This window comes from Nerophis lumbriciformis, linkage group LG26 (assembly GCF_033978685.3).
Source record: "Nerophis lumbriciformis linkage group LG26, RoL_Nlum_v2.1, whole genome shotgun sequence".
Classification (NCBI taxonomy): Eukaryota; Metazoa; Chordata; class Actinopteri; order Syngnathiformes; family Syngnathidae; genus Nerophis; species Nerophis lumbriciformis.
In genome coordinates, this window is record NC_084573.2 from 628,499 (window position 1) to 644,200 (window position 15,702).

The window sequence follows — 15,702 nt, forward strand, 5'->3', positions numbered from 1 at the left end:
ATGGATGCTATGTATCACCCAGAAAACTACCTAAACTACCTAATGGATGCCATGTATCACCCAGAAAACTACTTAATGGATGCCATGTGTCACCCAGAAAACTACCTAATGGATGCCATGTATCACCCAGAAAACTACCTAATGGATGCCATGTATCACCCAGAAAACTACCTAAACTACCTAATGGATGCCATGTATCACCCAGAAAACTACTTAATGGATGCCATGTATCACCCAGAAAACTACCTAAACTACCTAATGGATGCCATGTATCACCCAGAAAACTACCTAAACTAACTAATGGATGCCATTTATCACCCAGAAAACTACCTAAACTAACTAATGGATGCCATGTATCACCCACAAAACTACCTAATGGATGCCATGTATCACCCAGAAAACTACGTAGCATTAAGGAGTGAACACAAATGTTAGCAACACTAGTAAGATGAGTTTTGATCATTTTATACATTTCTCCTTTTTAAAAGCTATTTTTAAGTGTGTTAATGGATCAGCCCCTGGTGTGATGTGTGAAGAAGTACACAGGTGCAGTAGTGAAGGTGTGCAGTGGGTGGGAGGTGTAGAGTGAAAAGGTGGTGGACCACTCTGGGTCAGTCTGGGTTCTCAGTGAAGTTCTCACATCTGTGGAAGAAGTCTTTGCCACTGGACTTGAAGTCGGACATTCAACTTTTCTCCACAAAACTGTCAAAGTGGCTTAAGTAAAATCAGAAGTGTGAGCACTAGAATGTGTGAGTGTAGTAATGTGAGTACTAGAACTGGGTGTAGTAATGTGAGCACTAGAACTGGGTGTAGTAATGTGAGTACTAGAACTGGGTGTAGTAATGTGAGCACTAGAACTGGGTGTAGTAATGTGAGCACTACAACTGGGTGTAGTAATGTGAGCACTAGAACTGGGTGTATAATGTGAGTACTAGAACTGGGTGTAGTAATATGAGCACTAGAACTGGGTGTATAATGTGAGTACTAGAACTGGGTGTAGTAATGTGAGCACTAGAACTGGGTGTAGTAATGTGAGCACTACAACTGGGTGTAGTAATGTGAGCACTAGAACTGGGTGTAGTAATGTGAGCTCTAGAACTGGGTGTAGTAATGTGAGCACTAGAACTGGGTGTAGTAATGTGAGCTCTAGAACTGGGTGTAGTAATGTGAGCACTAGAACTGGGTGTAGTAATGTAAGCACTAGAGCTGGGTGTAGTAATGTGAGCACTACAACTGGGTGTAGTAATGTGAGCACTAGAACTGGGTGTTGTAATGTGAGCACTAGAACTGGGTGTAGTAATGTGAGCACTAGAACTGGGTGTAGTAATGTGAACACTAGAACTGGGTGTAGTAATGTGAGTACTAGAACTGGGCGTAGTAGTGTGAGCACTAGAACTGGGTGTAGTAATGTGAGCACCACAACTGGGTGTAGTAATGTGAGCACTAGAACTGGGTGTAGTAATGTGAGCACGAGAACTGTGTGTTGTAATGTGAGCACTAGAACTGGGTGTTGTAATGTGAGCACTAGAACTGGGTGTAGTAATGTGAGCACTAGAACTGGGTGTAGAAATGTGAGCACTACAACTGGGTGTAGAAATGTGAGCTCTAGAACTGGGTGTAGTAATGTGAGCACTAGAACTGGGTGTAGTAATGTAAGCACTAGAACCGGGTGTGGTAATGTGAGCACTAGAACTGGGTGTAGTAATGTGAGCACTAGAACTGGGTGTAGTATGCACAAATGACGCCATTTGTACTTGTCTTAATCTTGTGTTTTTGACTTTTCTCAACTTTTCTTTAAAAGCCTAACCAGGGAGCAGGGTTGCAAATGAGCCTGTGACTAGAAGTCTTCTAACTTTGACGTGGCTTACCTGTGGGCAGCAATGTTTCATTGTACTGTCCCTGTCTAATAAATACAGAAAGAAAGAAAGAAAATACGCATATTTTAACAGCATCACTAATCTAGGTAAGCATAGTCCCTAACAAAATAAAATAGAATTAAACTTATTTATGTATTAGCTGATTGGTGGATATCTGTAAGAACTCCAGGTTAGATTTTTAGATGTGTAGCGAAGCGGTAGGTTAAAACACTCGACTAGAGGAATGAGGAGCAAACAGGCAAGTCAAATAATAGATTTTGTTCTCATTTTTGGGTGTTCATACACCGGCTTGAGGAGAAGCATCAAAGAGTGACAGTTCTTTAGTTATACAGTATATCCGCTAAATAGGTCAGCCTGAGGAAAAGTGGATCAGTCATGTGGAGGACATACAAATGGCAAACAAATATCTCACAGCATCAAGACACAACTGAACAAACAGTGCTCACTCAGATCCTGACATGTTCCAGGCATTTCCATAAATGCTGAGACAAGGCCTGCAGCAGGCAAACAATCTGATATCTTCCCTTAACTCTTGGCTCACCAAAAAACTGCATTTTTTCCCCCCATCTTCGATAAAATCACATACCTGCCAACTACTCCGGTTTTCCCGTAATTAGTACGGTTTTCATCAACCTATTCCGGGTTACGGTTGCAGTGATAAAAAATACGGTTTTTCATTAATACATTTTATTTATTTTTTTTAAGTTTTATTCACGAAATCGCGTAACAACAATGACAATCGACACTGCTTCCCGTAACTTCCTATCGAGCCATTACGAATGCCATGCGCGAGGCTATTTATAGCACCGCTGCCAAGCACGAGGCCATTGTTTCACCCAGAAAACTACTTAATGGATGCCGTGTATCACCCAGAAAACTACCTAATGGATGCCATGTATCACCCAGAAAACTACCTAATGGATGCTATGTATCACCCAGAAAACTACCTAAACTACCTAATGGATGCCATGTATCACCCAGAAAACTACCTAATGGATGCCATGTATCACCCAGAAAACTACCTAATCTACCTAATGGATGCCATGTATCACCCAGAAAACTACTTAATGGATGCCATGTATCACCCAGAAAACTACCTAAACTACCTAATGGATACCATGTATCACCCAGAAAACTACCTAAACTACCTAATGGATGCTATGTATCACCCAGAAAACTACCTAATGGATGCCATGTATCACCCAGAAAACTACGTAGCATTAAGGAGTGAACACAAATGTTAGCAACACTAGTAAGATGAGTTTTGATCATTTTATACATTTCTCATTTTTAAAAGCTATTTTTAAGTGTGTTAATGGATTATCCCCTGGTGTGATGTGTGAAGAAGTACACAGGTGCAGTAGTGAAGGTGTGCAGTGGGTGGGAGGTGTAGAGTGAAAAGGTGGTGGACCACTCTGGGTCAGTCTGGGTTCTCAGTGAAGTTCTCACATCTGTGGAAGAAGTCTTTGCCACTGGACTTGAAGTCGGACATTAAACTTTTTTCCACAAAACTGTAAAAGTGGCTTAAGTAAAATCAGAAGTGTGAGCACTAGAACTGGGTGTAGTAATGTGAGTACTAGAACTGGGTGTAGTAATGTGAGCACTACAACTGGGTGTAGAAATGTGAGCTCTAGAACTGGGTGTAGTAATGTGAGCACTACAACTGGGTGTAATAATGTGAGCACTAGAACTGGGTGTTGTAATGTGTGCACTAGAACTGGGTGTAGTAATGTAAGCACTACAACTGGGTGTAGTAATGTGAGCACTACAACTGGGTGTAGTAATGTGAGCACTAGAACTGGGTGTTGTAATGTGTGCACTAGAACTGGGTGTAGTAATGTGAGCACTAGAACTGGGTGTAGTAATGTGAGCACTAGAACTGGGTGTAGTAATGTGAGCACTAGAACTGGGTGTAATAATGTGAGCACTAGAACTGGGTGTTGTAATGTGTGCACTAGAACTGGGTGTAGTAATGTGAGCACTAGAACTGGGTGTAGTAATGTGAGCACTAGAACTGGGTGTAATAATGTGAGCACTAGAACTGGGTGTTGTAATGTGAGCACTAGAACTGGGTGTAGTAATGTGAGCACTAGAACTGGGTGTAGTAATGTGAGCACTACAACTGGGTGTTGTAATGTGAGCACTAGAACTGGGTGTAGTAATGTGAGTACTAGAACTGGGTGTGGTAATGTGAGCACTAGAACTGGGTGTAGTAAACGAGCGAACGATCATGGAATCAGCCGGAGAAAAATCGCAAACGAGTCTTAAACCGAAAAGAAAACTGCAGTCATTCCGTGAAGAATATTCAAAAGCCTATCCGGGAATAATTATCCGTTCCAAAAAGGGTGAAAACTACGCGAATTGCACCTTGTGCAGACAAGATTTTTCGATCGGACACGGAGGAATTAGCGATGTAAAAGACCACGTTGGGACAAAAAAACACAAGTCTAATGCCGTTGCTAAATTAGGATTTTAGCCACAAAAAGGTAATGACAGCAATGTTATCTATTGGAATTGTTTAGTACTGTTATACTGTTAAAAGTGTTTATACTATTTATGCTTTCAAGTCCAAGTTGAAGAAATCTTGTTAAATGTTGACAGCATAACTACCAAAATACAGAAGTATGTCCTTAATATTTTTGCAGTGCTATTTCTGTTGAAAAGTTCAAATGATTACATTAGAGATGTGATGTGCCACTTTTCAAGTGTCTGATGGCTTCAATTCATTTTCATGAATTTTTCATATTTTGAATTCTTTTGAAAGGCTTACAAAAAAACGACATTTGAATTGTAATTCCATGCTATTGACAGGACTATTAATTTTAATGAAGTTAGTTTACCATGTTTACAGTATGATAATTGTGATAGAAATGTGAATTTTAGGCACAGAATATTTTTTACAATTGAACAAGGCAGTAGATTATACAAGCTTGGACAGAAAGTTAATAATGACACCAATTTTTTTTTTTATGGAATTGTTTAGTACTGTTTTACCATTTGTTTACTGTAAAAAGTGTTTATACTTTCAATGAACAAATTGAAGTCTTGTGAAAGGTTGACAGGATAACTGGCATTAACTGTCAAAATCATTTCAAACTATTGAAGTTAGCTTACAGAATAAACATGTCAATCAACCCATATGATTTTTGCTGTCATATTTTTGTTTTGAAAAGTCACTGTGACTGATAGAAAAGTGATGGTTTTAGCAACATTTTAACCTGTCTGAATGCTAATAATCGTTTTGCGTCGGGGCCCTGACCCCCCCACCAGGACTTTGTCCTGGACCTAACGGCCCTGGACCCTGGCTACTAGGTTTTTCTGATTTCAAAAGTTGGCAGGTATGAAATCAGTTCAATTTAAAGTTTACCGGGCTGAAACGTTGAACATTCTCGGAATTTTGCATCCCTAGTAAAAAGACACAACAACAGCGTTAACGCCAACATTGTGTATGATTTACTTAACACTTTTTTGAGCGTGCCAGTTTTCCGTCGCTTTGCGTAGTTTTGAATAAAGGATTGAGGGACATCTTGACAAAGCGGAGGATTCTCACCCGGTGGCATGCACACTTCCACTTCCAACAGTCTTTGTTTGTTTTAGATCATTGAGGTCTTCTTCAATGAAACCTGGACAGACCGACACAACCAAACCATTTCAGACCACAGCCTGACCCTCCTGTGGTCGCTGTCGGTCAGCATCAAGGACTTCGGAGCCCTGTTGGGCTCGCTGGGAGTCAAATATCTGGCAGACTCATTTGGAAGGTGAAAACAGACTTGGGGAAGGAGACCGGTTCTTGGTCTGTAAAATGTCCGCCCTCTCCCCCCCCCCCCCCCCCCCCCCCCCCCCCCCCCCCCCCCCCCCCCCCCCCCCCCTGTCCAGGCGTAACTCCATCCTGATAGTCAACGGTCTGTCCGTGGTGGGAGCGTGCCTGATGGTCATCTCCAAAGCCATCGAATCATTTGAGGCTCTCATCCTGGGAAGACTGTTGTTTGGTCTGTTCTGCGGCCTGGTGATGAGTCTCAATCCACTCTACATCCAGGAAGTGTCCCCCACCGCCCTGAGAGGGGCTTTTGCAACACTCAACCAGGTGGCCTACGCTTCAGGGATCCTGCTGGGCATGGTGAGGCCAGAAAGAACCCTGCCAAAAACGGCATCTAGTCCTACAAAGGTTTGTTTGGTTCCTGCAGGTAGCCGGACTGGAGACAATGTTGGGGACGACGGACCTCTGGGACATGATGTTGTCCCTGTCTTTGATCCCGGCACTGGCACAGTTCCTCATCCTGCCTTTTTGCCCCGAGAGTCCTCGGTTTCTGCTCCTCAACCAGGGAGAGGACAGCAAGGCGGATGCTGGTGGGGACACTTGCAGCACCTTTTAACAGACTTTGCGTATGAATTCCCTCTTAATCCCAACAGCGCTACTCAAGCTGAGGGGGAACCCAGAGCGGGTGCAGGCCGAGCTGGAGGAGATGAAAGCAGAAGCCGCGCACATCCAGCACCGTGTCTCCGTCTACGACTTCATCAAGAAGAGAAGTTACAGGATGCCCATCATCATCGTCCTCTTTGTCACCTTGAGCAGCCAGCTGTCCGGGTTCAATGCGGTGTGTGCTAATTTTCATCATATTTATCCAGGATGAACTCATCCTAACATTGAATCGGGCTAAAATGTTGTCTATTTAATTTGATGCATGTTTTGTACTAAAACAGATTAATGGGAAACTGTTCCAGTGTCAGCTTCAAACACTGATGACCTCTATTAAACAGACAAGAAGCAAGGAATCATGCAGAGACAGAGTTCAATGTTGCTCAATGAGGAGAGACGTTTGGGCTGTACTCTAGTTACAGAAACAACCTCCGCTCTAAAATCCTGCGCACATGCTCCTCTATTTATTTGGGAGGTCCCTGGTTACATCGCAGGCTGCTTCTGAAGGAAGGGGGGTAATCTCAGCAGCCTCAGTTAGACACAATATATGACTATTAATGAAATGCAAATGTGCTGACACTCGTGATATCGCCCTGTCTCTGCTCTGTCTGCGTCACGGCACTCGATGTTCGCCCTTGGCAGTCAGCAGGCCGATTCGCTTTGCACAGATAGAAAAGTACAACTTCAGCACAATTGATAATAACTATAGCAACGGCCTTTAAACATAAGAGTTGTGTGATAACTTACACATAATTATTCTAACATCCAGGATTTGTTTTTTTTAGTGGGAAAATAACAAATTCTCCTGTAACTTTAGTGTGGTACCAGATTAAAAGGCGCACTGCCGATGAGCGGGTCTATTTTCATAAAGGGATCATTATATATTCTTACTACATGTAAAACACTTCCTTGTGGTCTACATCAGTGTTTTTCAACCTTTCCTTGTGGTCTACATCAGTGTTTTTCAAGCTTGAAAAAATCCAGAGGCACATCACAAGCAGAAAACTCAGAAGCTGATATTGACAGTGAAAAGTCGTTCTCACAATTTTTGGATATGACTTTAAAGCATAACCAAGCATGCATCACTATAGCTATACTATACTATAGCATATTTCAGATTGCTCCGATATTTCACATGTGAATTCTTGCCTTTCGTTACAGATCGTCAATTATTCCACCACAATGTTCCAAGCCAAGTTCGACGAGGCCAAGTACCTGACTCTGGGTGTGGGGGCCGTCAACGTCTTTTTCACTTTGGTGGCGGTGAGTTGACGTTTATTTCTTCCAAATCTGCAATGAACCACGAGGTGTGTGACACCTGGTGTGTCTCATTTTCTCCAAATCTTCAGTTTTTCCTGATGGAAAAGGCCGGGAGAAGGAAGTTGCTCCTGACTGGTTACATCTGCATCGCCCTGTGCAACGTGCTCTTGACCGTGGTGGATTCTGTAGTGGTAAGACCCTTTCACTTTCACTTCCCCTTCAAGCAATATCCCAAACGTCTGAGGAAAATGGTTTGAAAGGACAGTGTTGTGTGTACAGAGGATGGTTTGAAAGGACAGTGTTGTGTTCACAGCGTGAAGGAGACGGCACAGACAGGAGGGGCGTCGTTTTAGCTCTATTTATTATAATAATTATGTACACAATAGAATGGAGTGTGTAAATAATCCAAAATGTGTGTGTGTGAGATTTTGTGTAGAATTAACTGTTGTGTGTTACCCGAGTGTTGAGCGAGAGGCGGAAGTCCCGGAGGGGAAAGGCGGGCTCGAAGGTCCGTGAGACGAGCAGGAAGTCGAAGGTCCGTGTCCAAGCGGAAGGTTGAGATCCAAGGGGCAGTCAGGGAAGCAGAGGGATTACGGGGAGACGAGACACACAGCTCGTGACGTGGGAACGGAGATCTGCAGCTGGAAGACGACAAGGGGGAACGCGAGACCAGTCAACACCGAGGAGAAGAAACACATAGAGAGTATGCATTGAGCTTGATTAGTCAGCGCACTGTACTGGAACAGACGGCTACGTTCTGGCGCGGGATAGCAGGTTGTGCAGGCTTATGAAGGCAGGTCCTCTGAGCAGTGACAGGTGCGCTGATTGCTGGCGGTTGATTGCAGCCGGACTCCCGCAGATGCGCCCAGCGCAGTGCACACTTGTCTGCGCTCGGGCCGTGACATTCATTTTGGACAAGCAACAGCTAGGTGTATTTACTGCCTTCACTGCCCTCTAAGAACTTTTGACAGTCAAAAAACTTGGGATTTGAACACAAGGCCCTAAAATGTGGTTGAAAAAAAAAAGTCACAAAACAATATCATAAATTACAACGCAACAACTTTCAACTACAGCACCATTGCAAACGCCACAACAAACACAACCCAGTGATACAAAGCCACAACATAACTTCAAACCACAAAAGACACGACAGATTTGACAGCAAAGCAGGTTACAGCAATGCACCGACTTCCAGAACACAACAACTGGCAGCCAAGGAGAAGTCATTTTGTGAATATGTTCCCCATACTAAAGTGTTACCAAAAAGGAAAATGCAAGCTGCTCAGAAATTTGCCAGGAAGGCTCATGTCAGAGCCATCAAAGCAAAAATGCCAAAGTAATGTGTAAATAATGTCAATAAGTAGATGAATCATCTGTGGCTGTGAAGTGAACACTAGTAAGGTTGTAAATACTGTATAGAGTAGACTAACCCATGTGGTTCCTGTGGATGTGAACACATTACTGTAGTGACTAAATAACATAGTGACTGAAACAGACAAAGTCATGTGTAAATAATGTCAATAAGTAGATGAAGCATCTGTGGCTGTGAAGTGAACACGAGTAAGGTTGTAAATACTGTATAGAGTAGACTAACCCATGTGGTTCCTGTGGATGTGAACACATTACTGTAGTGACTAAATAACATAGTGACTGAAACAGACATAGTACCGTATTTTCCGCACCATAAGGCGCCCTGGGTTATAAGCCGCATCTAACTGCGCTAAAGGAATGTCAAAAAAACAGTCAGATAGGTCAGTCAAACTTTAACAATATATTAAAAACTAGCGTGATGTGGGCGCGCATGGAGTCGTATATCAACATGGACGGAGCTGCGTGAAAAAAGCCACCCGGCCTCTTCGCGTAAACTTACCTTAACCACTCGCTCATCTTTTCTTCATCCATCCATCCCTTCAAGTTAGCTTTTATGATGACGCCGGCTGGAAAGGTCTCTTTTGGCAAGGTCTTCCTTTTGAATATCACCATGGGTGGAAGTTTCTGGCCATTAGCATGGCAAGCTAGAACCACAGTGAAGGATGACTTCTCATTCCCTGTGGTGCGAATATTCACCGTACGTGCTCCCGTTGTATCCACAGTGCGGTTCACAGGAATATCAAAAGTCAGTGGAACCTCGTCCATGTTGATAATGTTCTCTGGCCGGATCTTTTTTTCAGCTATCTTGTTTTTACAATATGCACGGAAAGTAGCCAGCTTTTCTTGAAAGTCTTTAGGCAGTTGCTGTGAAATAGTAGTCCGTGTGCGGATGTAGAGATTGCGTCTTTTCATGAACCGGATCCCTGTCGCTTAGTAGGAGCCATTTTGTGGTCTTTACAGATGTAAACACACAAAGGAAATGAAACGTAATATCCGCGCGCTTCTTCTTCTTCTACGCGGGCGGGTGGTTGCTTACAGTAGAAGAAGAAGCGCTTCCTGTTCTATGGGGGCGGGTGCTTACCTTGGCGGTTGCTTGCGTAGAAGAAGAAGCACTTCCTCTTCTACGGGGAAAAAAGATGGCGGCTGTTTACCGTAGTTGCGAGACCGAAACTTTATGAAAATGAATCTTAATATTAATCCATATATAAAGCGCACCGGGTTATAAGGCGCACTGTCAGCTTTTGAGAAATTTTGTGGTTTTTAGGTGCGGCTAATAGTGCGGAAAATACGGTAATGTGTAAATAATGTCAATAAGTAGATGAACCATCTGTGGCTGTGAAGTGAACACTAGTAAGGTTGTAAATACTGTATAGAGTAGACTAACCCATGTGGTTCCTGTGGATGTGAACACATTACTGTAGTGACTAAATAACATAGTGAGTGAAACAGACAAAGTGATGCGTAAATAATGTCAATAAGTAGATGAAGCATATGTGGCTGTGAAATGAACACTAGTAAGGTTGTAAATACTGCATAGAGTAGACTAGTCCATGTGGTCATTCATACATCATTCCCTTACAAGAACTAACAGAAATATAGGGAACTTCACCTGTCCAGTATCCAGCATCCAATATTTATTTGAGCTGTTTGCTAAAAAGTGACTGAATCGATTTGAACTCACTGAATCGTTTCGGATCGGATCGTTCCAAAAAGAATAATATCCACCCTGAATCGTATCCGAAACTACAAATTTGTTGTTAAAACAAATTGTTACACCCCTAAAAAAAACGTGTTTTTTCAACTGTCCAGCACCTGGTCCCAGAGATGGCGACCCTGCAGGTCCTGCTGGTGTTCTGCCTGATCTCGGCCTACGAGCTGGGTCCCGGCCCAATCTCCTGGTTCATCGCTGCCGAGCTGTTTGATCAGCCTGGCAGACCCCTCGCCATGTCCTTCGCCAGCATGTTGAACTGGGGGGGGAAGTTTGTCCTGGCGCTGCTCTTTCCTCCCGTCTTGGTGAGTTTCTACTCCTCTCTTTGTTGTGGCACGTATCAGTATGGCTGCATAGTATTATGGAGGCTCAAATGGGACAAAATGAAATAACTCTTTAAAGAATGACATGTCATTGATTCATTCTAATTGGAATTCAAATATATTTACATGTATAGAGTAGGCTAACCCATGTGGTTCCTGTGGATGTGAACACATTACTGTACTGACTAAATAACATAGTGACTGAAACAGACATAGTAATATGTAATTAATGTCAATAACTAAATGAACCATTTGTGGCTGTGAAGTGAACACTAGTAAGGTTGTAAATACTGTATAGAGTAGGCTAACCCTTGTGGTTCCTGTGGATGTGAACACATTACTGTAGTGACTAAATAACATAGTGACTGAAACAGACAAAGTCATGTGTAAATAATGTCAATAAGTAGATGAACCATCTGTGGCTGTGAAGTGAACACTAGTAAGGTTGTAAATACTGTATAGAGTAGACTAACCCATGTGGTTCCTGTGGATGTGAACACATTACTGTAGTGACTAAATAACATAGTGACTGAAACAGACAGTCATGTGTAGTTAATGTCAATAAGTAGATGAACCATCTGTGGCTGTGAAGTGAACACTAGTAAGGTTGTAAATAGTGTATAAAGTAGACTAACCCATGTGGTTCCTGTGGATGTGAACACATTACAGTAGTGACTAAATAACTGACTGTAACAGACAAATTAATGTGTAAATAATGTCAATAGCTAGATGAACCATCTGTGGCTGTGAAGTGAACACTAGTAAGGTTGTAAATACTGTATAGAGTAGACTAACCCATGTGGTTCCTGTGGATGTGAACACATTACTGTAGTGACTAAATAACATAGTGACTGAAACAGACATAGTAATGTGTAAATAATGTCAACAACTATATGAACCATCTGTGGCTGTGAAGTGAACACTAGTAAGGTTGTAAATACTGTATAGAGTAGACTAACCCATGTGGTTCCTGTGGATGTGAACACATTACAGTAGTGACTAAATAACTGACTGTAACAGACAAATTAATGTGTAAATAATGTCAATAGCTAGATGAACCATCTGTGGCTGTGAAGTGAACACTAGTAAGGTTGTAAATACTGTATAGAGTAGGCTAACCCATGTGGTTCCTGTGGATGTGAACACATTACTGCAGTGACTAAATAACATAGTGACTGAAACAGACATAGTAATGTGTAAATAATGTCAACAACTATATGAACCATCTGTGGCTGTGAAGTGAACACTAGTAAGGTTGTAAATACTGTATAGAGTAGACTAACCCATGTGGTTCCTGTGGATGTGAACACAATTACTGTTGTGACTAAATAACATAGTGACTGAAACAGATAAAGTCATGTGTAAATAATGTCAATAAGTAGATGAACCATCTGTGGCTGTGAAGTGAACACTAGTAAGGTTGTAAATACTGTATAGAGTAGACTAACCCATGTGGTTCCTGTGGATGTGAACACATTACTGTAGTGACTAAATAACATAGTGACTGAAACAGACAGTCATGTGTAGTTAATGTCAATAAGTAGATGAACCATCTGTGGCTGTGAAGTGAACACTAGTAAGGTTGTAAATAGTGTATAAAGTAGACTAACCCATGTGGTTCCTGTGGATGTGAACACATTACAGTAGTGACTAAATAACTGACTGTAACAGACAAATTAATGTGTAAATAATGTCAATAGCTAGATGAACCATCTGTGGCTGTGAAGTGAACACTAGTAAGGTTGTAAATACTGTATAGAGTAGACTAACCCATGTGGTTCCTGTGGATGTGAACACATTACTGTAGTGACTAAATAACATAGTGACTGAAACAGACAAAGTCATGTGTAAATAATGTCAATAAGTACATGAACCATATGTGGCTGTGAAGTGAACACTAGTAAGGTTGTAAATACTGTATAGAGTAGGCTAACCCATGTGGTTCCTGTGGATGTGAACACATTACTGCAGTGACTAAATAACATAGTGACTGAAACAGACATAGTAATGTGTAAATAATGTCAACAACTATATGAACCATCTGTGGCTGTGAAGTGAACACTAGTAAGGTTGTAAATACTGTATAGAGTAGACTAACCCATGTGGTTCCTGTGGATGTGAACACATTACAGTAGTGACTAAATAACTGACTGTAACAGACAAATTAATGTGTAAATAATGTCAATAGCTAGATGAACCATCTGTGGCTGTGAAGTGAACACTAGTAAGGTTGTAAATACTGTATAGAGTAGGCTAACCCATGTGGTTCCTGTGGATGTGAACACATTACTGCAGTGACTAAATAACATAGTGACTGAAACAGACATAGTAATGTGTAAATAATGTCAACAACTATATGAACCATCTGTGGCTGTGAAGTGAACACTAGTAAGGTTGTAAATACTGTATAGAGTAGACTAACCCATGTGGTTCCTGTGGATGTGAACACAATTACTGTTGTGACTAAATAACATAGTGACTGAAACAGATAAAGTCATGTGTAAATAATGTCAATAAGTAGATGAACCATCTGTGGCTGTGAAGTGAACACTAGTAAGGTTGTAAATACTGTATAGAGTAGACTAACCCATGTGGTTCCTGTGGATGTGAATACATTACTGTAGTAACTAAATAACAGTGACTGTAACAGACAAAGTCATGTGTAAATAATGTCAATAAGTAGATGAACCATCTGTGGCTGTGAAGTGAACACTAGTAAGGTTGTAAATACTGTATAGAGTAGACTTTTGGGCTTTGTAGAACCGAGGATTCGTCCTTTTTGTCATGATTGAAATGCGAGATTGTCTTCCCCCACACAGCAACTCATTGGCGGATACACCTACCTCATCTTCATGGTCGTGGCTCTGATCGGCTTCACCTTTACCTGGTTCCGACTTCCCGAGACAAAGGGCCGCACGTTCGACGAGATCATGGAGAAGTTCAGGGAGGCGGAGAGCCTTCCATTGCAGACTAAGAACGGTTTCAACACCTTCAACTAAAAACAAACCCTTTTGCGCCTTCCAGAAATGTGTCTGTCTAGTCTCTTCACTCCGTCTCTCAAATCCACAATGTGGGCCATTGGTGTGAGTATTCTGTACATACGTATAAACTAGTCAGGGATGCCACTGGTGTGAGTATTCTGTAGTATAAACTAGTCAGGGATGGCACTGGTGTGAGTATTCTGTAGTATAAACTAGTCAGGGATGGCACTGGTGTGAGTATTCTGTAGTATAAACTAGTCAGGTATGCCACTGGTGTGAGTATTCTGTAGTATAAACTAGTCAGGGATGCCACTGGTGTGAGTATTCTGTACATACATATAAACTAGTCAGGGATGCCACAGGTGTGAGTATTCTGTAGTATAAACTAGTCAGGGATGCCACTGGTGTGAGTATTCTGTACAAACGTATAAACTAGTCAGGGATGCCACGGACGCAGTGAATTTGACTGAGCCAGAAAAAACGTACCTTTTGACCTTGGACATGGCTCATTTTAGCGCAGAAAATGTCAATGACAGCATTTTGCCAAATTACATTCTGATGAACTCGTTAAAGACACACAATTTATTATTGTTGTTATTTTTATTGTTGTTGCTCAAGACCAGTGGTGTCAAACTCTCAAAATCTTTTCCCGGACTGGTAGAATCGTTGCATGATAACTTAAAAATATAACTACGACAACTTCAGATTGTTTTTCTTTGTTTTACTTTGGTCCCAAATGGAACAAGCACATTCTGCAAATGTACAAATAATCCTCTTGACAAAACATTTTGAGGGGAAAAACTGGTACAGCTGCAAAAACACCATGACGAAGACCATGAACTTAGACTTTGTCTCTGTGTGTTTGCAAAGCAATTCAACTGTCAGTCTCAGTATATCTCGGATTAAACAAAGTTAATAATAAACTAGAATATTCCCCGCGGAAATTTTGATGGGCCCGCTATCTGTGCCCTGGGTCTCTGGCCGGGGGTCGCCGTACTTTGAAGATGATGCCAAGTGTCCTAAGCCCTCAGTTTTAGGTGTAACTGTACAAATTGAGCTACAGAGCTAGCCTAAACCATTAGCATGCTCACATGAAAATGCTAACATTTAGCATGTATGCTAATGTTAGCATGCTAACAGTTAGCATGTTTCATATAACAAGTGATATGACTAAGGTGTATGGCTGCGGAAGTAGAGAAAAAAATGTAATATTAGCTGGAAGCGTTGCCATGTTTAAGTTAGCATGCTAACAGTTAGCATGTTCCATATAACAAGTCATATGACTCTAAGGTGTATGGCTGGGGAATAAGAGAAACAGTGTAAAAGCACTTTAATGTTAGCATGCTAACAGTTAACAAGTGTCACATACCAGGTTAAATGACTAGGGTGAACAGTGGCAATATCAGCTCAAAAAGCTCGCAATTTAATGTTAGCATGCTAACGATTAGCATGTGTCACATACCAAGTTATATGATTGTAAGGTGTATGGCTGTGTAATTAGAGACATATTCGCCATTGTAAAGGTGCGTACCCATTCAATTGGCCCATAGCGTTTAGTTTTCGGAATAGCGTCGCCACGGTAACACGAAATGTTCCGAACTTAAAGTACCCCCATCGGCGCGAACGAGACCTTTCCGACGGTATAACATATGTGGGGGTTTGTTGGCCGGTTCGTCCCGTATTAGAGGAAAGGTGCGTACCCATTCAATTGGCCCATTCTTTTTTTTGTTCGTGAATAGCATCGCTATGGTAACACGAAATGTTC

The 15,702-nt window shown here is 41.8% G+C and overlaps 1 protein-coding gene across 5 annotated transcripts in view; it reads left to right on the forward strand.

Annotated features, from left to right (window-relative positions):
• LOC133624092 (solute carrier family 2, facilitated glucose transporter member 1) overlaps window positions 1-14,980 on the forward strand; it is a 29,940-nt gene extending 14,960 nt beyond the window's left edge. For 2 of the 5 annotated variants that reach the window (XM_061987707.2, XM_061987708.2), the window contains 8 exons: window positions 5,475-5,635; window positions 5,754-5,994; window positions 6,062-6,224; window positions 6,288-6,472; window positions 7,456-7,557; window positions 7,644-7,745; window positions 10,735-10,938; window positions 13,776-14,980. In XM_061987707.2, coding sequence (XP_061843691.1) covers window positions 5,475-5,635; window positions 5,754-5,994; window positions 6,062-6,224; window positions 6,288-6,472; window positions 7,456-7,557; window positions 7,644-7,745; window positions 10,735-10,938; window positions 13,776-13,955 — 1,338 coding nt within the window. In that variant the 3' untranslated portion in view covers window positions 13,956-14,980. The remainder of the gene's footprint in view (window positions 1-5,474; window positions 5,636-5,753; window positions 5,995-6,061; window positions 6,225-6,287; window positions 6,473-7,455; window positions 7,558-7,643; window positions 7,746-10,734; window positions 10,939-13,775) is intronic. The other 3 variants (XR_009817962.2, XR_009817963.2, XR_009817964.2) reach the window with 3 other exon arrangements.
• The last annotated feature ends 722 nt before the right edge of the window (window positions 14,981-15,702 follow it).